Genomic DNA, 21746 nt, shown 5'->3' on the forward strand with positions numbered 1-21746 from the left:
AGATTGTACTTTTGGGCTGTGTGTCCAGAGTTTTTGAAACTAAACAAATATAGCTTTGTATGCAAAAATAAAAAAATCCTTGGCTAGATTAAAAAGAATTTAAGTTTTTTTGTCTTGGGATTTTTAATTTTGTTGGTTGCTTGGTTTCAACTGCAGTTGCAAATGTTGAGAATTGCTATGGTTTTCAAACTTAAAATATGTGTATGCTATTACTAATAATTAGCAGCATTTCTCTTATTTAAGTTTTACCCTTTCAAGCAAAGTAAACTTTTTCAAAGATCAAGAGTATGATTCGAACATATTTCAGTACAGTTGTCTATGAAATATTCATGTGGGTACATCAGGTAGACAATTGGATCAAGTTAGATTTAGTGCTTGGACGAGAAGTTTAGGTTGGAGATACAACTGGGAGTGGTCAGCTGTAGGCGGCAGTGGGAGTTATTAGAATGAATGAGGCCACTAAGAGACATCATATAATGAGAAGAAAAGAGGGCCTAGGACTAGACACCATGAAACTTCAAAATCTAGAGGTCAAGTAAAAGAGATTAAGGATTAAGAGGAAACCCAGGAGCACATAGCCCCTTGGATCCCAGGGACAGAGGGTGCCCCTAGAAAAGCAAGTTCCTTGAGAAGCTATGTGTGGATGAGCTCCATAAGGCATGTGGCAAGGGTTTTATACTATTATCCATGGAGAAAACCTGCAGAAATCTACGGGGGAATTATTTGGTTGGACTGTTTCCATGGTAAATCATTCTCTCATTATGGAGAATGGCATTGGAGTGGCAATGAGTGGCTGGAAGCACTATTCCCAGATGAAAGGCCATTGTAGGAATTCTGGTGAGAGATGGTGAGGCCCTGAATAAGGATGGTGGGGAGGGGAGAGATTGGAGATAGAACCAAGAGATAAAATTAGAGGAGCATGATGATGGGGTGCAAGGAGGTCATTGAGGATGGCTCATGTTTTTGGATACGATGACTAGGATGATGCTTGTGATTTTAGGGTGGTTTTCATTAGGATTTTATGAATGGCGAATATACATTGTCCACATGATGTTAATTAAATCAAAGCAAAGTTTTGGTTTAGTTTCTTTAGAACCTCTAGCTGTTTCCAGAAACCAAATGGGAGGCTGCTCCTGGTGGTTGTTACAGGGTAATTTAAGTAAATCTTTTAAAAGTAGTGAATTTCAAGGCTGAATTTAAAAAAAAAAAAAAAAAAAGGATTACTCATTGGGCAGCCTTGATTTCTAGAATTTATGTGCTAGAAAGTTGGACTTGAAATAACTTTCTTACTTACCTCTGTCATTTCTGTTGCTTATCTTAGGTTGCTAGCTTTCAAAACATACTTGTGACCATTGAGGTCCCCAGGGTTTCCCACCTTCTCTGTCAGGCAACAGCATGGCAGTCAAACTCTGCACAGAGACATCGGCTTTTTCTGCCTCCTGGCTCGTCCCCATTCCCAGAATGGAGTTATTTTCCATAACACATAAGGCCCATATTCTTCAGCCTGCCCAGTGTTGCCAGACCTCAGTGGACTGTTTTTTAAAGGCTCTTTCCATATCCTATTGTATTGTCTGGACCATCTCCAAATCCAGTTTTTAATTTCCTATTGGCTAAATTTTATTTTCTTCTTTAGGCCTCGCGCTCATCTTCCATTTAATCCTGGCTTCTCCTCCTCTGCTGAGAGAGAGGCCTTAATCTCTCTTGGGCCAGCAGCCATGCCATTTAAAAATTCCTCTGGGCAGCGATTCAGCTGGTCTAACATTGTTCAGTCCCGCTTCTTGGCTGGGACTTACTGTCTCCCGTCTGCTTCCGTTCCTTTCAGTAAGGAGCATGAGGGCGGCATTTTTCCTGAAGCAAGAACCCTACTCCCTTCCAATGTAAGCCCCTTTTCTTTGGCTCTATATCCCTAAGGTTCTGGCACTAAATGTGTAACCAGTTCCAGTTGGTCAAGAGGGCCCTGGGCTAAAGTGATGGATCATTTCCTTTTCGTGAAGAGATCCAGAGAACATCAGTGCTAACTTGGTCCCGGGACCTCCTGCGGCTTCTACACCCTTATTGCCCTATGGGCCTTTCTTCCATGGGTCTCCTAGGAAAATCTCATCCTCAGCACAACCATACCTCGGATATTTCAATTTCAGGTATGATGATACTTGATGACGAGGCCTTGTTTCAAGATGAGATGGGGGTACTTGATTTAAACTACAAGTCAATAAGCGATAAATCAAGGAGTGTGCTCTCTGACTCCCATCTCTGTCGTGAACAAACTCCAGTGCACTTGTTGGGCTCACTGTTTGGCTAGTTCCGTTTACCCTCTCGGACTGACCTTGTATAGCCATCGCCACGGTGGGAGGCAAGACGTGATGGATGGAGCTACAAACTCGGATGCCGGAGATTCTTCCTACACTGGGCGCTGTGGCGTTGCCAGCTCTGCCATGAACTGGTTGCATGATCTTGAGGGAAGTCACTTCCCCTCTCTAGGCCTCAGTGTGCTGGTTCTGAAAATGAAGGGTTTCAAACCCAGTAATCTGCAAGTCCCCTCCAGTTGAGATGAACCCTATCATTCATCTGAAAATGTTTGGATGACAGGAAGGCTTTTTCTTCCGAGCCGGGCAAGAACTGTGGCGATTTTTCTGTGAATGATCCACTTACTAACAATGGGGCTCTGTTCCATCATCCTCCTCTCTAGAGTTCCCTGGAAGCAGACAGGAGACTCAGCAGGGAGCTGCTTCCTCCAACAGGTAGATATGTCTTGCTCAGAGTAAGAAAAAGAAAGATGGACATGCTAGGAAAGTACAAAAGAGAAGCACCTTTTTCTTAAAAAAAAAAACACACACAAAAAAAAAACACCCACAAAACAACAAACTGAGGAATGCAACTGAGAGAAGGAAAACCAAATCATTTAACTGAAAAAAAAAAAAAAGGATACACAAATACTCCTTTCTCCCCATATACATTCTTCTCAGTACATAATTCCGAGAATCTAATGGAATTATTGAGGTTTTGTTGTGGATTTCATTGTTGCAGCCTTTGAATATAGTTGTAATTTTTTGATGAGTAAGCTTTACCTGACCCCAGTCCCTTTTAGAAAACCATGCCTCCTTTGCGTACTTTTACCCTTTTTCATAGTTCACCTTACTTAAGCAAGAGGGTGATACCAAGTGTCTAGCCCTAAGTCTTTATTTGAGAATTGAGGGAAAATGGTTAGAGTTCTGCTTTCTGTGGAGAATCCCTGATAACAGTCAGCAGGTTTTGGCCTGGTCGGTGTGGCTCAGTGGTTGAGCATCAACCCATGGACCTGGAGGTCATGTTTCAGTTATTGATGAGGGCACGTGCCCAAGTTGCAGGCTCTATCCCCAGTAGGGGGTGTGCAGGAGGTGTTTTTATCTCTCTATCCCTCTCCTTTCTTTTCAAAATTAATTAAAAATATATATTTAAAAATAATATAATAGGTTTTGAAAAACTTTTCATCCACTGAGAAAAAATACTAAATAAAGAGCATATGGATGAGGAAAAATGGATCTACCATTTAGGTCAGTGCCTCAAAGGGTGGGCCTGTAGGTCACTGACAACACTGCTACTTTAAAAATGAGCTCCTGCTAGTGCCAGATGCCCAGGAAGGACTCTGCTTTATTTTCCTTTCTGGCATTTATGTAATGTAGTTATTGGAGAGTTCACATCAATGATCCACTATCCTTGGTCTGTGGAATTCTTTATTGAATTCATTTCCATTGACGCAGTAATATTTATATCTGCTTTGTTCAGTCAGGTATTAATAGCAAAATCTTGCATGAGGAATCAGCAATTCTTACCTAATTCATTTGGGTTGCCAGCCGAGAGATAGCTGGATAATCACTTCTTCATCACTCATGTGGGCAGTATGACTGGTGATAATACCACGCAGGGTTCTTACAGATGCCTCAGCAAAATTGGTAATGTCATAGACTCACTCTTCATTAAGTGAAAAGACAAGCTGTGATAGCTGGATCTTTCAAAATTGAGTTTCATATTCAGAATTCAACTTCAGCCAAAACAGATGGCTTTCACTGGTCCATTTCTGAAACCTGCATCTTGATAGGGCTTTAATTTTTATATAATCATAAATCTTAACATTTAGCTTTATGTTTATAGAGTTCATCTTAACTGTAGCTGTTCTTCTAAGTCTCTTTATAGACAGAACTAACAATGGAAAAATATCTGAGAGAGCTCACATCAAAGAAAAATTTAATGAAATCGTGTGTGTTTTTAATACAGATCATTAGTCAGAGAAGTGAAACAAATGTCGTCTTATTAAAGCTATTACCTCACCTCATTGTTGAAAACATGAAACTGCTGAGAGTGACAGTCTATCATTTTTATAAAATATTAGTTGTTGAAGAGTGAGTCTCCAGCAGGCATTCCACGTTATTTTTTCCTATTCACTCAAATCCAAAATATTGCTCATCTAAACTTCGTTAATCACTGTTACAGTAAGTCTGAGACTGCAAGACGCCCAGTAATTCATAACTGTCTCAGGACTTCTTCACCTTAAGGTCGGTCATTCAGTTCCTGAGCTGGCGATCAGCAACAAGAAAGCACCGTCTGCTATAACGGCATGGAATTAATAAAAAGGAAAGCAAGAGGTTTGACTTCAAGAATCTGTCTAAAAAGCCACCAGGTTTCTAGCACTGCTTCTTCTTTGCCATCCACCACCTCGTTTTTGGAGGGGAATAAGGTGCTGGTGAGGTTCCCCACCCCGAAAAGTAGCCCTGATAAGCACAGCGATGGCACGACATGCTCTGGGAGCAGAGAGGAGGGACCCTGAGATCTGCAATCGGAGGAGCTATGGAAGGTGTCACATAAGAAGTGGCCTTTGGATCGACTCCTGAAAAGCCAGGAGGAGCTTTGAGCAAAGCAGGTAGCGGGGAGAGTTTCTAGTGGAGGAAGGAGTGTGCACCCACCAAGTCAGCGAGAAATTGAAGACCATGGGGTCTTCAAAGAACTCTAGTGTGCTGGTGGGGATGGGGCGTTTATTGGGAAGGAGGCTGGCTGAGAACGGTGGCCGGGCTGGCAGCCAGGAGCCGGGTGATGAAGGGCGCTCTGTGCTCTGCGAAGGAGCATGCTTGGTATCCCCCGGCCAAGAGGAGATACTGAACATTCTGAGCGAGAGAATGTCACTGACAGGGTTGCAGTTTGGTAGAGAACGGATTAGAGGGAGGGAGGCAAGACTGGAGATTAAAAAAAAACAATTAGTATGAGCATCAGGAAAGTTAGATGAAAGGGTGTGACGGGAAGGATGGAGGAGGAGGAGCAAGAGAAGGGTGACTAAGGTTTCTGGCTTGGGTGACTGGTTGGATTCTCTGTTGAAGGGAATATAGGAGAAATGGAGGAGGTGTGAGGTGGGAGTGGCAATAAGTTCATTTATTATGGACATGTCCAATAGTTATTAGATAAATGTCTCTAACGGATGGAGGTTGTCCCTGGAGGAAGGCTGGGAAATCAGTATAAAAGTGGCAATGGAAGCATTTCTGAGATTCTTTCCAGCCCTTATGTCCTATAGTTCGACGAGTAGTGTGATCTCCTGACAGATGTCCATCTCAGGAAGTCTAAAATTAGCAGTGGCCTGTGTTAAGTGATTTGATGACACCTGCAGTTACTTCTCTCATGTTTGTGATCAGTAAATAGTTGTAATCCCAGCCCCATGCTGACATTGAAAATCTATCAGAACAAATTTATGGAGTGTCTTCTTGGTGTTTGATAGAGGCAAAAAAGTGTGTGTGGGGGGGAGGCTAAGAGATAAAAGATTTCTCACTAAGGTCAGGAAGTACAGTTTAGGAGGAAGACAGTGTAGTTTAGTAGGTTTCAGACTTGATATGTTTGACGTTACAACAGAAGATCAAATGGGCAAATGGATGACTTTGAATATGAAGGATCCTGGCTGGAGAAAAGGAGTTGGGATTCATTCTGAGGACCTTGGTCTGTGCAGTTGGGAGGGTGTGGAAAAGGCAGAGAGGGGAGGACTGAGCCCTGAGCCCTGGCAGGCGCCACCTTCATTCAGGCTGTGCCAAGTGAGGGCCAGCCATAATGGTTATAGGTAGAATGAGAAAAATGGTCTGTCCGGTTATGAAAAGAGAGAGTGAAGGAGGGGGTGTTGACCAGACATGGAGGTCAAGGGTGATGGTGACTGATTGGCACATGATCGTGGGATTTAATGATGGGTCTGTCAGTGGTTTTTCTCATGGTTTTGAGAGAGAGAGAGTCAGGAAGTTGGGTCATTAAGGACTAGGAGGAATAGTAATAATAATAATAATAGCTGACACGTATTGGATGCTTCCTATGCTACATGCCAGGCAATGTTCTGAAAGTAACATTTTATGTGTGTTACTGTGTTTAATCATCACAGCGATTCTAGAAACACACTCATATTATTGTTATTAGTATTAGTATCATTGCTATTATTTTATTTACTGATAAGCTATATTAGGAAATAAAGGCAATGATTGTAGACAGTTTTTTGGGGTTTATTTTTGTAGGCATAGTACAGTGGTGGAAAGAATGGAAAAGCACAGTGGGTGACATCATGGTCAAGCTTTTCCAAGGCAGTGAGGGAAGGGGATGGGGGCAGAGGGTGTATAGTGGAAGATGCTGAGCAGGTTGGGCTCCTGGGAAAAGGGTGGGGCTGGGAGGAAGGCCCTAGCCTTGGATGTCTTCTTTGAGTTGGGAAAATTAAGAAAACTCTGATGCAGTCACTCATATTTTGCAATTCAAAAAGTGAGAGTCTCTGAACTTGATGGTGTCAGTGTCGGACCATCAGGAAGGGAAGTGAGACAGCTGCCGAAAAGCGCGGAATTTTTCCTTAGAAAATTTCTTGGACTCGGCTTAAAAAAATTAAAACAAGAAAAGCTCAATTTTATTAACATTAACTCTCGAAAACCAAATTCTGTCAAGTGCAATTTAACCAAACATCATTTTCTTTGTCATTTGTTTCCTTGTTTCATTATTTGAACATAAAAGCACTTTCTACCAGATTTGGATGCAGCCATTGCACTTTCTTAATTATTTCTCCCAAAAGCTTTATTTTGGGACTGTGAGGTCCAGAGGTGGACAGGACAGAAGGAAGTGCACAGTAAACAGGAGGACAGAAATGAAAAAATGGCAGGGAAACTTAAGAAGAAGATAAAGAACTATATCTGAAAGTCCTTTTGTGGCTTTGTCATCGAGACATGCTATTATGAGAACATTTTTATTAATGGGGGGGCGGGGAGAGGCCCAGGACCACTGTCCGTCATAAAGTTTATACAGAACAAAATGGATTTACAGGTCTGGCCTCTGGCTGGCCAGGTGGAGCAGCATTGACATTGAGGACCTTGAGTGGCTATGACTTGGTGACAGGAAAGCTCTCCTTGTGAATAACTGGGTCTGGCTGGCTACACCCCAGAACTCATCAGATTCTCTGTCCCTTCCCACTCCCTCTTCCCTGCTCTTCTTCCCTCTTCCTCCTCACTTCCCCTCTCTCTCCTCTCCTCCTCTGCTTTCTCCCTCTCCTCCCCTCCCCCTCCTTCTTCTCTCCCCCTTCTTGGGAATACTGGTTAGACTTGATCAAGGTCATCCATGGAGTTGAGTAACCATTGCCCAGGCAGGCCACTGCTTCTTTCAGCCCCCAGCTCTGCAAATAGAATGGTTTAGTGTTTACCACAATCAAAACAGGTGGCAGTACCTTCCCATATGTCCCCTGTAGGGAGAGAGTGTGTTCTTCAAAATAAAGAATTAAAAAGGCATTGAGAAAATAACTGAGCGAGACCATCGCGGCCATTGTTTCCGTTGGAAAACATTTCCTGAGAAAAAGCAAATGTTTTCTCCCAGAACCCAGTGTTTTGTCTAGTAAGACATTTCCATCAAAACATTTTATTGCTGTGTAAAATGTTTTTAAAGTTCATTCTGTGTAACCACGATCATCTCATACTAACCGGGGCGTGTGGAAGCACCTGTGTCCCCATTCCTACCTGGTGTCTGTCAGTCTGTGTTTTGTGTCTTTTTTGCAGATATTGATGAGTGTGTAAACAACACTGTCTGTGACAGGCACGGGTTTTGTGACAATACGGCCGGCTCCTTCCGCTGCCTCTGTTATCAGGGCTTTCAGGCCCCGCAGGATGGGCAAGGGTGTGTGGGTGAGTTTTTAGATTATTTTCCCCCCCAACACGTTTCCTACCTCTGCACGGAAAAGAAACCAAAGCCATCAACAACAGGAGAGACTATCAGCAAGGTAATCAGACAGTTTCATCGCGATTTGATGTTGTCACACAATGCGGGGATGTACGAGAAGGCCCTCTGGCTTCTGAAATGGTTAGGGACATGAAGAAGTATAGACGCATACCTTCGAGTTTAGACGTACAGCAGGGAGAACCTCTGTTTAAGCTCTTAGTTGAGCATGCAGAGCTCTCAAGCCCCCCCTGCATGGGAAACAGAGTCTGGTGTGGGGCAGCGCTTGTCTGTCTTCCCTGGGCACCTCCTCAGGCTGTGCCTGTAAGGAGAGGTGTTGACAGGAGTTTCAGTTTCCGGGAAGGACACCCAGGAGCGATGCATTGGATGGTGCAACTACATTTCTTCGCTCCTCTGATGAACGTGGTGAAGGGATCTTGAATGTCATCAGATGTCCTAGGATATGGCCAGCACATGCCCATGAGAAGAGGGGGTGTTGCATTTCATTTTCTGACCAGCTGTGATTTCTTTAAACCAAATTCATTATGAAGCACATTTATAACAGAGCAATTCAATGGGAAAGAGAAGAAAGGTTCTTCCATTAAAAACTTCCCAGATAGCCAGGCTTTTTCTTGATTCTTCTTAATGAAGAAAAAGAGCTCTGTTCATTCTGTGGCAAATTTGCAATGAAAGCATTCATTCAGGTCCCATCCAGATCTAACTGGGAAGACAAAACTTAGGCATCTGGAAATTTAATGAAAAAATCACTTGACTAATGACCACTTTTGAGGTAACACTGTCATCATCGCTGCTTCCAGTTGCTGCTGTAGTCTCCATTGCACTGAAATACAAGCGATGAAAGTCATCTGACACTCACTAAATATTGTGACTAAACAGGTCATGTGACCTGACCCGCACTTACCTTCCCAGCCTCACCTCGTCTCCCCTCACCTTTTACGCTCCAGCCACGTAAAACTGCTGCGCTTGCGCCGTTCCTTGGCTGCTATTTGCTCACTCTGTTGAGAATGTCTTCCCAACCTCCCCTTCCGAGAGCCTGCACTCACTCCACTCCTTGCAGGAGCTGGAGGTGAGATGCCTTCTTCTCCCAGACCCCACCCCTGTCCCACCTCTCACTCTCAAACTGAGCTGTGACCCTCCTCCTGCTTCCAGAATACCTTGAGCAAATCCAGTTGCAGAACTGACACCCTTTTGGGGGGAATAATTTAATCACATGTGTGCTGCCTGCAGCCGCCTTCTCCAAGGCAGTGAGCGAGTGATTGAGAACTTTCTCTCTCCCCCGACTGGACCTAAGGTTTGGCCTGTCATGGGTGCTCAGTCAATGTTGTTTGACTGTCCCTTAGTGGGATCTCAAGCCACTGATTTCACCCAGCTCTCAAACCCCAGGTGAGTGTCCATTTCCAGGCAGCCAGATGAATTCACTGAGCCCGTGCCGATGGTTCATTGTGGCACACAGAATGCCACTCTTCGTAAAGAAATCGTTTTTGTCATTTTCGGGAACTCAACAGGTGTCCTTTTGTCTGTTTATGCACTCCTTCAGAAATATTAACGGAGCACCTATTCTGTGCAGCTCACCACGCTGGTGTTCTGTAGGACTTAAGGGATGAATCAGCCTTGATACCAACCTTTGGCCATGCTGTTTCTTCCACGAGGACCCTGGCTGCCTCCCCCCACCTCCACCCCTTCTTATCATCACCTCTCATCCTTCAGATAGACTCCCTTCCAACCATTTCCCTGACCCACCCCTGCACCGAAGGCCCGCTGTCTTGTGCTTTCATAGCGCTCTGTACTGTTTGTGCTTGGCACTTACCACGGCCTCCATGCTTATCTGATTAACCTCCCTGACTTGACCATAAGCTTCATGAAGTCAGGAGTTGGGTCGCCTGACTCATGATGTTTTTCCCCCCAGTGCCTGGGCCCCTAGAAGTCAACGAGGAAATATTTTGGGGTTGAATGAATGCAACCTAATGGGGGAGATTTCAGTAGCCCTGTAAACAACACCAGTTGGAAAGTCCGAAGTTCCACTGGACATTTACCTAAAACGGATCGATGTGAGCTGGCAGATTTCTAAAGTCAGTTTTTCTGGTCTAAATTATGACTGTCTAGGTTGATTAAATATGCCAACTCGTTGCTTTACTTTATGTTGCAATATCTTTTAACAAGCGAAACCCAGCTCGTTGGGTTTTTACCTGTTTATAGACGCAGTGAAATGGAAAACTGAGTAATTATTCAAATAAGTCAAGATACATAAACTTTGTGTTCAATCAACTGAGCGTAGAAGGTGAAAACAGGATCTGTTTTCTGAGGGATTTGGCTAATTGCTCAAATGTGTAACTTTGTGTGCACGGCCTCCTGAAAGCCGACGTTGCACAGGTGGGAGGCGCACAGCGCATGAGCATTTCCGGGGTCAGCCAGGGGCTCTGCCGAGTGGGGCCTTCATTCACCACATTTCTTAGGAGGAGTAAAGGTGAGAGGTAGGACTGGGCCAGGTCCAACACCTCATCAGGCTTTCTTTTGGCCTGTGCACTTGCATAATGTTGAATCAAACATACTCACCGGTAGATTCCTTGGCGATGGACACCAACAGGTTTTTCCAAGGCAGGGTGAAACCAGTGAGGAGTGATCAAACCAGTGTGTTGTATGTGAGTGATTCATGGGACCCAGTGAATACTTACGGGGTCTTCACACAGCCTGACTGCTGGTTGTTAAATGAAGGATGTCTTGGCTGCTAGGAAATGATTTTCAGACATGTGAGTGGATTTAAAACCATTTTTAAAAAATGAATTTATTTATTTATTTTTTAAAAATATATTTTATTGATTTTTTACAGAGAGGAAGGGAGAAGGATAGAGAGCTAGAAACATTGATGAGAGATAAACATCAATCAGCTGCCTCCTGCACACCCCCTACTGGGGATGTGCCCGCAACCAAGGTACATGCCCTTGACTGGAATCGAACCCGGGACCCTTCAGTCCGCAGGCCGACGCTCTATCCACTGAGCCAAACCGGTTTCGGCTAAAAAATGAATTTAAAGGAGTGTATGGTTTTCAAAGTGCCAGGGATGGTGATTTTCCTTGAATTAGGGACTGAGAGGAAGAGTGTGAGTTATATAAGACCTCCTTAAGTCAATAAGTTAGGGAGGAGAAAACTCCAGCATCCAAGGTGCATCGGATGCTTGCAGTACAGTTCTGGGATGTTCCTGAAAGCCAGAGTTGGAATTTGGAAACTTCGCTGTGCATTTTCATGGCTCGTTCATACAAACCAAATGGCACAGCCCTACCTTGAGGGGCGGCAGGGCTCGGCTGCTCGCTGGGGGTCCTGGTTTTCAGCCAGTGCCACCCGCCTTGCACAGCTGGTCAGGCAAAGGGGTGAGGCCCCCATCTGACTTGGTCTGTGCTCCCTTTTCCAGATGTGAACGAATGTGAGCTGCTCAGTGGCGTGTGTGGCGAAGCCTTCTGTGAAAACGTGGAAGGCTCCTTCCTGTGTGTGTGCGCGGACGAAAACCAGGAGTACAGCCCCATGACTGGGCAGTGCCGCTCCCGGGCCCCCGGCGGTAAGTCACAGGGCCCCTGCGGAGGGGTGCAGGGCTCATCTCCGGGATCGGTACGTGCATAGGTTTGGGCCAAACACTCTGCAGTGAGGTAAGTAGTAACCACATGTTCTGGCACACGCTGTCCCTGGAAGCTTCTGTGCTCTTTCCCAGCCGCCTTATCAGTGGGTTTAGGAGGGGGGTGAGGACTAGGTGGTCCCTCCTGTGCTTCCCAAGCCAGAGGTGCCATGAGTTAGGGCGCGGATCCCAAGTGATGAGAGCATTTACTGGGAATTGCTTAAAACTCAGAGAGCCATCGCTTGGGGTCTCACATCCATCATCTCATTGTGTTGCATAACCCTTCTCTCCTGGTCCTCGGAGACGTGTATCTTGACATTTCTCTAAATTAGGAGCAACATCTAAGCCTATCAGGATCTACAAAGATTCCCACTTGGAATTCTTGAGGTGCTTTCCCAGAATTTAGCCTGCAGAGCGGCTGTGTTTGCATTCATTTAGAATTTCATCTGGGCTGTCGTCGATGGCACGCATTGCAAAGGAGAAATGATGCTTTTCCAGATAAATTCATCAACTTCCAGATCGCCCTTGTAGTTTGTGCCATGTCGCCATAGCGTGGTTGTGTTTTAAGAAAAGCAAAAGACTGAGTGGTCTCTTGAGAGCCAGCTAAAATGACACACAGACCCTTTTGCTTTCTTGCTCAATCTCAGTTGATTTTATCCACGTTTCTAAGAAAGCTTTCCCTGTTCCGTCATAGGGTGCACGTGTACTGGGTAAAATAATTGTCTTTGCAAGTAATGAAGAGGGAAATATCAAAGTACAGGTTTTCATCCACACACATGTTACTTCTCAGGGATTAACTATAGGAAGTGGGGAGTGCAGGTGTAAATGAGCAGACAGTGATACACGGGCGTTGTGAAGGGGAACAGAGTGTTTCTGGAGGGAGGGTCTGCTCTCCATTCAGGGACTGCAACACATGAGCTGTAGAGAAAGAACTTTTCATCCTCACAGCAAAGACAAACACAAACTAAGCATCGAAAACCTGGTTGGCCAATAACGGGATGTATTCAGTAACTGTCTTCTTCTTATTGATCTTTGGTTTTATGGAGTAACACCTCACCCATTGTATTTTAAAAAAAATATATTTTATTGATTTTTTTACAGAGAGGAAGGGAGAGGGATAGAGAGTTAGAAACATCGATGAGAGAGAAGAGAGAAACATCGATCAGCTGCCTCCTGCACACCCCCTACTGGGGATGTGCCCGCAACCAAGGTACATGCCCCTTGACTGGAATCGAACCTGGGACCCTTGAGTCCGCAGGCCGACGCTCTATCCACTGAGCCAAACCGGTCAGGGCCACCCATTGTATTTTTGACTGAAGTGATTCGCGTGTCATAATATTTGTGTAGTCGTTAAATGAATTATATGAAGATCAGGTAGTCATGATAAATGCATGTGATACAATGCGAAGTGAAAAAATAAGACATTCCAGTGATCACAGTCTACGGAGGGAGGGAAGGGGAGAATACATGAAATGATTGTTGGAATTAATGAAACGATTACTTTTTCCATTTATTTTCCAAACTCTTTGTAAGACTGTAAATTGGAATGACCAGGGCTCTGGTCTGCTACCAACTTTCCAGCTGTGTGAGCTCAGGTTTGTCATACAACGTCTGTGAGTTCTGATTTCTCACCTATGAAATAGGAAGGTTATATTTACCTCATAGGGATTTGGTAATTTTTTTAAGTATATATGTAGAAGCCCTTCATCAATGGCAAAGTACTATATGAAGTAAAGTAGTCAAATAGTAAGCTATAATGCAAACCCTTAAGGGATGTCTATTTCTCATCCTTTGATGAGTTCTTCTGAAATGGTGCACCTTTTAACTCCAAATATTTTTTCTTGCTAGAATGTTTTAGTAATGTCAAGAAATGGTTCATTCAGTTCACATAGCTTCAGTTAGATATGTCTGGGATCCTAAAGCTTGCTCGTGTTTTTTTAGAGTTGTAACAATGAGGTCATTGTTCATCAGACCATTTTTGGTGAACCGGACTAGTTCACTGACAACTACTTCTTAAAACTTTACATGACTCTTTTTGTAAGCCTTGTTCCTCACCTGCTGTTTTTTGTTTTTCTGTTACCAAGTCCCTTTGCGTTTTCCCTCCTGAGTCTCCTTTCTTTCTCGTTGACTAACTCCCTTTCTGGAAAGTTCTTCTCCTGCTTTTTCAAAGAACATTATTTTGAATACGCAGCTTCATAAAGCTTGTCTGCCAATGAATACATACTTTTACCTTAACATTATATCTAACCCTTTTATTTATGGGTTTCTTGTATATTTTCTGCATAGTTCTCTAGTTTCTGCTAAATCCTCTACATACCCAGTTGTTTCATTGGTTTATATCAGTACTAGAGGCCCGATGCACGATAATTCATGCAAGAGTAGGCCTTCCTTCCCCCTGGCTGCCAGCACCGGCTTCCCTCTGAACCCGGGACCCGGGCTTCCCTCCTCCAGCCACCAGCAGGCACCCGGGACCCGGGCTGCTTCCCTCCGGCCCACTTCCCTCCAGCCCGGCTTCATCAGTAAGGACATCTGGAATGACATCCTTCCAGACGTCGGTCTAATTAGCATATTACCTTATTATTATCTACACTAATAAAAAGAGTAAGATGCAAATTGACCGTACCTTCGTGATGCCCACCAGCCAATCAGGAGTGAGTATGCAAATTAACCCAACAAAGATGTTGGTTAGTTTGCATACGCAAGCACTGAGCAGCCAGGGATGGGGCTGGATGCTTGCATCGTCGCCATGGTGATGACACAGGCGTTCCACACCTCCGCACCGGGCCTCTGGGCAGCGTGGGAAGGCAGAAAGGCGGCTCCAGCCAGAGCGAAGGCAGTGCCGAGCCAGAGCGAAGGCAGTGCCGGCAGCCAGGGAAAGGAAGGCCCATTCTTGCACAAATCTTTTTGCATCAGGCCTCTAGTTATAGATAATCTAACTAAACAGTAACTGGTGAGTCTTATTAATTCCTATAGTTCCTGGCATCTCTGACTTCTACCAGACCTCAATTTGTATAGGTCTTGGAAAACTTGATTATATGGACTTTTTAAGTGTCCCGAGAGACAGGTCAGCTATAAACTCTAGCGGGAACCTTCTTCCTGGCTTCAGAGCCAATAGTTGGTCAGTTGTTTGAAAAGGGGGATTAAAGCTGGAAATCATAAAAATGATTAAGACATATTTTAAATATTTAAAATTCAACATAAAGCATGTAAATGTACATTCATTCATAATCTTTGAGGAAGGGCCAAGGTCTTGCTTTGAGTAGAAGTTCACCGTTAAAAGAGTTCTGCCTGGCTTGTCTTGCATGAGCCATACCTATGATGCATTATCTCCACTGCCAACATTAAAGGGAGTGAGAACGTAAAGGCCTTTGCAGAAGTAAATGAGTGGAACATTCCTCTAAATTGTTGCGGTTTTTCTCAAATTTTTTTTTGCAGTTGTTTTTTCCATACCCATTTCATAGCATTCTTTTAACTGAACAAACTGTAGTCTTTCTAAAATTTGAACGTGTTCTAGAAACAACTCTTCTACTCACATTTGTATTTTATTGGTTTATATAGTATTTGATTATGGAACTACAGTAATCAACACACTGGCACAAAATGTTTGAGAATAAATGTAGCTGAGACTTGGTCGACATACTGGTCAACATGTAAGATCAGAAGGTATGTAGACCTGCCCAAGAACAGCCGACTGGCCGTGAGCATTCTACCCGCTGTGAGCATTAGCCAGGATGTTTCCCAGAGCACCAGGGAACATCGGCTAATCCAACAAGTGGGTTAAATGGAGGCCACTTAAGAGCTGTATTCCATTGCAGCCAGAGAGTCTGCTGTTACATAAAACAAAACATCTTGTGCCAGGTCTAAGTTTTTAAACAAGGATTCAGATGAACTTTATTATATACATGATAGGGTAACAGACCTCATCCTTCGTGAAAGTGTTTAAGAAAAGGAAGATAAAGTTGCCATTTAGGCTATAACATTTCAAGGATGAGCAGTAGCATAATAATCTCAAGTGGTTTCACACCGAGGGCAGAACTGGGGCCTAACGGATGAGTGTCAGGAAGGCAGATTTCAGGACAGGATGCAGAAGAACTTTCCAGTAATTAGATAGCTGTCAAATACCTGTCTCATGAAATTGTGGGTGTTGCCCTAGAGCAGTGATTTTTCAACTGGTGTGCCATAAGAATTGTTAAAACACGCAGTACCTGACTTAGGGGCACTGGCCTCTTTTCCCTTAGATTGTCAAATAAAAAAATGACAACAGCCCACGCAACAATAGCCGTCTAGTATAAATGAAGCAAAATTATACCTTTGTTTTTTTTGTAAGATCAGCAAAACATATAATTTATTTTTCCATGTGCCTCAGAATTTTAGTAATTAATTAGATGTGCCATGAGATGGAAGAGGTTGGAAATCGTTGCCCTAGGACAGGTGGGACACCCACTGGCAGAAAGGCACCCACTTCCAGCAGGGCTTTGTCCCAGGTGGACCTTCAAGGTGCTTTTGAACTTGAATGTCCTAGGATTTTTATTCCTAAACTACTTCTTGGCTTTTACCTACCCTTTTTGTTAGGTCTGGTCTAATGTTTTTCACTGCCTGGGCCTTTGGCCACTAATTTGCATGGCCGTGCGTTGCCTAAAAGCACCTGAAACAGAAACAACGAAGAAATGTCCAGACCAGACCTCTCATCACATGGAAGAGGGTATGGGTATGAAATATAGCCCGGTGCTTTTATTTCCTCGGTGCCTGCGATAATTGCTCCATAAAAACTTCACGTCCTCGGGCACTCTCAAGGAAGCAGTAAACATTTAGTCTTGGCAACTGCGGCCTTCAAGCCTCACCCACAAAATGCTGTTCTCTGCCTTGATTAGTGCATAGGGGAGATGCTGTGGTAGGGACTGGATTTTATTTTTAAAACAGAAGGTATAATGAGAAGAATGCAAAAAAGATACGTATTATAATCGATGTAGGTGTTTACTTTTAAAAAAGCACATAAGCAAGATCAGAAAGTATAAAACATATAAATTGGAGTGATTCTTTGCATTTATAAAACAATTATTCTTCCTCACTGTTAAGAAATGCGAATAGCCTTGGCCGGTGTGGTTCAATTGGTTGAGCATCATCCCATGCAAGGAGGGGTCACAGGTTCGATTCCTGGTTGGGCCACATGCAGGGTTGTGGGCTCAATCCCTAGTAGGTGATGTGCAGGAGGCAGCCCATGGATATTTCTCTCTTCCCCCTTTCCCTTCCTCTCTCTAGAAATCAGTAAAAACATATTTTAAAAACAGAAATGCAAACAAACAAGATCAGAAATTATAAAACAGAAACTGGAATGAATATTTGCATTATTGAAATAATTGTTCTTCACAACATGCATTGCAGGGTTTCCTTAAATATCCGTTTTCTCTACTCACTTGAGAGCTTATTCTCACATCGCAAGCCAGACCCCAGATTTCTACCTCTAGGCCCACCTTCGTGGTCTCCAGCCCAGCTCCTTTATTTACAGGTCAGGAGCCAAGGCCCAGAGGGGAGTTCTGAAAGTCACTCTCAGGGTCACCTAGCCAGTGTGGGCAGAATCGGCAGAGGACCCCGCCTCGGGCCTCTTTCCTCCTCCATCTATTTCTCAAGATCGAGGACACACCTGCCACCACATTCTCCTAAAAACTGGCTTCCTTTTCACTTCATTTCTTTGCTTTGTTCTGATTATTAAAACAATGCACATTCTTCCTAGAAAACTGGCAAATGCAAAAAATATACCAAAAAAGGAAATCCCCCCACCCCCACCCAGAGCCATCATCCAGGGATAACCTGTCCCCATGCCTACCTCCAGTTTTTGAAGCGACATCCATGTTCCACCTACCTCAGCAGAACTCTCCTCCACTCGATCCCCCACATGCTGAGATCAGAACCTCAGATGCTCCACCTGCCTGATTGATACTCCTTTCTCTCGGTCATCAGTGAGCCATCCATCTCATCGCAGGCTCCATCTTCGGAAATGATGACAATGGATTCCCATTTCCCTCCCCTGCTTTTCCCCTTGACTGATTTCAGGACATTACTCCTCCCTGTATTCTCCCACCCCTTGGACTGTTCTTTTTCTGTCTCATTCTCAGATTCCTTTTCTGTTGCCCATTCCTTAAATAGTAGTGGCCCGGGGAGTTGCATGTTCAGCCCTCTCTTTTACTCTAGTTCTTCTTCTGGGAGATTTTATCCTCCTCTCCGATGTGGACTGCCAAGCAAACAGCTTCTGCCTCCACCTCTATTTCCAGCTGCCAGTCATGGGACCTTTCTCCTGGGTGTGTCTTGTAAGCATCTCTGCCTGAAATTATCCAAAACCAAATTCATTACTGTTCTTCTCTTGCCTGTTTCTCTCTCTCTGTTCACTCATTAATTGCTAAACATCAAAACTGGAAATCCTGCCCTAGCCTGTTTGGTTCAGTGGTTAGAGTGTAGGTCCTCGAACTGAAGGGTCACAGGTTCAATTCTGGTCAAAGGCACGCACCTCGCTTGTAGGCTCGATCCCTGGCCCCCCCCCCCCCCCCCAGTTGGGGCATGTGTGGGAGGCAACCAATTGATGTGTCTCTTTCACATCAAAGTTTCTCTCTGTCTCTCCCCCTCCCTTTCACTCTTCCACTCGCTTTGAAAATATCAATGGATTAACATAAAAACAAACAACAAAAATACTGGAAATCCTGAAGTCAGATTTGATTTTTCTCCCCTTCCATCCAAGCCATCCTAACATGCTGCCGCTTCTACCTCTGTAGTATCCTTCAGATCTCTCCCTGCTCCTCTGTTCCCAGCCAGTCCTTCAGTCTCTCTTCCCTGGACCACAGCAGGTGCCTGCTGAAGTCTCCATCTTGCCTCTCCCAACCCCCACACCGCTAACACTTTACATTTTCGGAACATACACCTGGTTTTCAACCCTTCTTTACACTTTCAACTGCTTCCTGATGCTTACAGCGTGAGGTCCAAATCTGTTAGCAGGCAACATGGCCATTTTCCCTCTGTCTTATTTCTCTTTGCATCCCCTGTAACCCAGCTCACTGCTTAGCTCAGTGCCTGACCTGTGGCGACACTCAGCAACTCTTGAATAAAATTGCCTCTTCACATTGGAGAATGTGATCCTTGTGTACCCCACCATCTCATTCCCTGCTAGTTGCATAAAATAACTCTTCCTTTTATCAAAGTTATAAAGGGGCCACATTTCAATGAGGAATTATCTATTCACACTTCTTTAATAGGGCGGACATTCCTCCAGGTGCTTTGGTTACATTGCAGGTGGCACAAAAGAAAAAGGAGCATTTATTTCCCTGCTGTCAGGGGACGCGAGCAAGTCAGTCCTCGTGGTTCTGACAGCTGAACCCAAACAGCATTCTGGTTTCTCTCTTCCTATCGAGGTCCACTGCAGGTTCTGTGTATGTACATATCTTTTTAAGGCAGGAAACCACATAATATCATGCAACTGTTATATTTGGCAGAGTAGGATTATTTTTCTAATGCGTTTAGTTAACCTGTGAAATCAATTAACGTTAAGAGAGTTTTTTCAAAATAATGTCTGATTGGAAAAAAAAACCTTTGGTAGGAAAAAAAATTAAAGACAGTGAGACCACATTGTTTGGAATGCAAACACTGTAAAATGCCATGAAACTCCAGAGGTCTTAATGTGTATTTGTAGTGGATCTATACCATAAATGTAGGTAAGGCTGAAGAAAATGTGATCATTTGTTTTTTTGTGTTGTGTTTTTTTTTAAGTTGGGTCAGGTTTCTTCTCACATTCAAAGAGGATAGTGAGAAAATCAATAAAAATATACTTTAAAAACAATAATAAAAAATAAAAATATGTCTGTTTTTTTATTGATTTCAGAGAGGAAGGGAGAGGGAGAGAGAGATAGAAACATTCATGATGAGAGAGTGTCATCGCCCGGCTGCCTCCTGCACACCCCACAAGGGGATTGAGCCTTACAACCCTGGCATGTGCCCTGACCGGGAATTCAACTGTGATCTCCTGGTTCATAGGTCGACACTCAACCACTGAGCCATACTAGCCGGGCTGGTTTGTACATTTCTAAATGTTTCCAAGCATTTCACATGTCTCTTCCAGCGTGGCTTTATGCTCGCGATCCTCTGTCCCGGCCCTTGTGATGCGCACAGGACTTGTGTTGCTGTGACGTCTGCTCATTTCTCCATCTCCACAGGTGCTTCCTGTTCCCACCCAGGACGGTGGGTCTCCCCCATTTTCTTTCTCCACGGTGCTTTAGTCAGCTTTCAGGAGTCTCTTTCACCCACATCTGCCAACTTGTCTTACCCTCACATTTCCAGTTTTTAGTAGCATCTCCATAAATCACAGACTTTCTCTTCTCCCCAGTGCATTCCTATTTTAGGCTTACTTCTCCCTTCCTCTTCTGACCCCTTCACCAGAAAAACAAAAACAAAACATCCTCCACTCCATCTAGCTTAGGTGCCCAGGTCTTATTCTTCCAACGCTGTCATGGGCTGACCCCCTACCCGATTGACCTCTTTAAATATGGGAACTGTGTAGAGAAATATTTTCTCAAAGTATTTTTTCTCTTGTGTTTTGCTCTCTAACCTTTATTTTGACTTCTTTCATATCTCTTAGCACCTTTCTACAGACTTCCTTTTATTTGCATCCCTTCATATCCAGTCCATTCCATTGGCTGTGCTTGTTGTCTGAAACGCACCCATGGCTTCTCTGTGCGCGCGTGTGTGCGCACACACGCGCGCACACACTTTCATTTTCCAAGTCCTTGAATAAGAAAACTAGGGGGGAATAAAGAAAGGCATGCATTGCCAAGTTCTCTGTTACTCCTCCTTGGAATATTACACTAGAATTCCTTTCCTTGTAAAAACACGAGTTGGTAGAAAACATCAATGCCTGTGGTGATTTAAAAAATAAAAAAGAATAAAGCTTCCTAAGTCCGTTGAAAGTAGCTTACAGAACACGATTACCCCATCGCAGAGCTGTGTGAACTGATGTCTTTTTCAGGACTGCAGGCAGGTGCTCTCATCTGGGGACACTGTGTGCTCACACATTTGTGACATTGCTCTTTGGTCACTGTTGTGATCCTGCTGCCCCAGCGGCTCTGAGAGGACCAGCTCAGGGAGGCCTTCTGAGCACATTACAAATGGAACGTGAAAGCAAAGATGGGTCCATTTAGATGCTCGAATCCACTTTCACCAAAAAAAAATGTTCCCAATTTCCTCACCCCAACAGCAAAGCTAAAATTAGATACACTGGGGGGAAGACTGAAGAAGGAAACAATCCTGTAAGTGAATGACCACACCCTCTTCTGTCTGATGAACTGAGAGGAGCTTCCAGAAGCTTCCAGGAACTCCAGAAGCAGCACCTACAGCTGCAATCCACCCCTTCCCACTCAGAGCAAGGGTACCCACCCATGCCCTGTGGCATTGCTGCTGAACTCCACACCTGCACGAATTGTCTGCTGCCCCCACCCACTTTGTCTCAGAGAGAAAAAAAGAAAAAAGAAAAAGAAAAACGAACTCATACCAGTTGAGAAGCTAAGAAGCTGGGCTTCTCAGAAGTCTAGGGAAGCATGAAGCCTTAGGACATTGGACCCACGCTCAGTTTTTCTTCCGAAAGTTGAGGATGCTCCACCCTGCACCATCTGTCCCATGGAGTTACTCTATAAAAGCTTCTTCCCAAAAAACACGCATGGAAAAGGTCCAAAAGCTCAGTTTCTTATCACCAGTCATACCCCCAGGATTAAAATACACAAATGATTGTTTATACACAGATGTGAAGCCAACTTCTAGATACAGATTGAGAAATCAAGTCTGAAAAGACTGGAGAAGTAATATATTTTGTAGAAGTTCATGGCATAAGATATGTAATATGGCTAATTTTATTCATAGTGTATTTAAGAAAAAAATTCTTTTTAATGCTTGGCACTTCCTATAACCATTGATC

At 44.0% G+C, this 21746-nt stretch overlaps 1 protein-coding gene across 11 annotated transcripts in view; it reads left to right on the top strand.

Annotated features, from left to right (window-relative positions):
* LTBP1 (latent transforming growth factor beta binding protein 1) overlaps window positions 1-21746 on the top strand; it is a 340385-nt gene that overhangs the window by 286893 nt on the left and 31746 nt on the right. For all 11 annotated transcript variants that reach the window (XM_079791755.1, XM_079791759.1, XM_079791762.1 and 8 more), the window contains 2 exons: window positions 8019-8144; window positions 11603-11746. In XM_079791755.1, the coding sequence (XP_079647881.1) occupies window positions 8019-8144; window positions 11603-11746 (270 nt within the window). The remainder of the gene's footprint in view (window positions 1-8018; window positions 8145-11602; window positions 11747-21746) is intronic.

The sequence above is a fragment of the Cnephaeus nilssonii genome, assembly GCF_951640355.1.
Source record: "Cnephaeus nilssonii genome assembly, chromosome: 15".
NCBI classification, from domain to species: Eukaryota; Metazoa; Chordata; class Mammalia; order Chiroptera; family Vespertilionidae; genus Cnephaeus; species Cnephaeus nilssonii.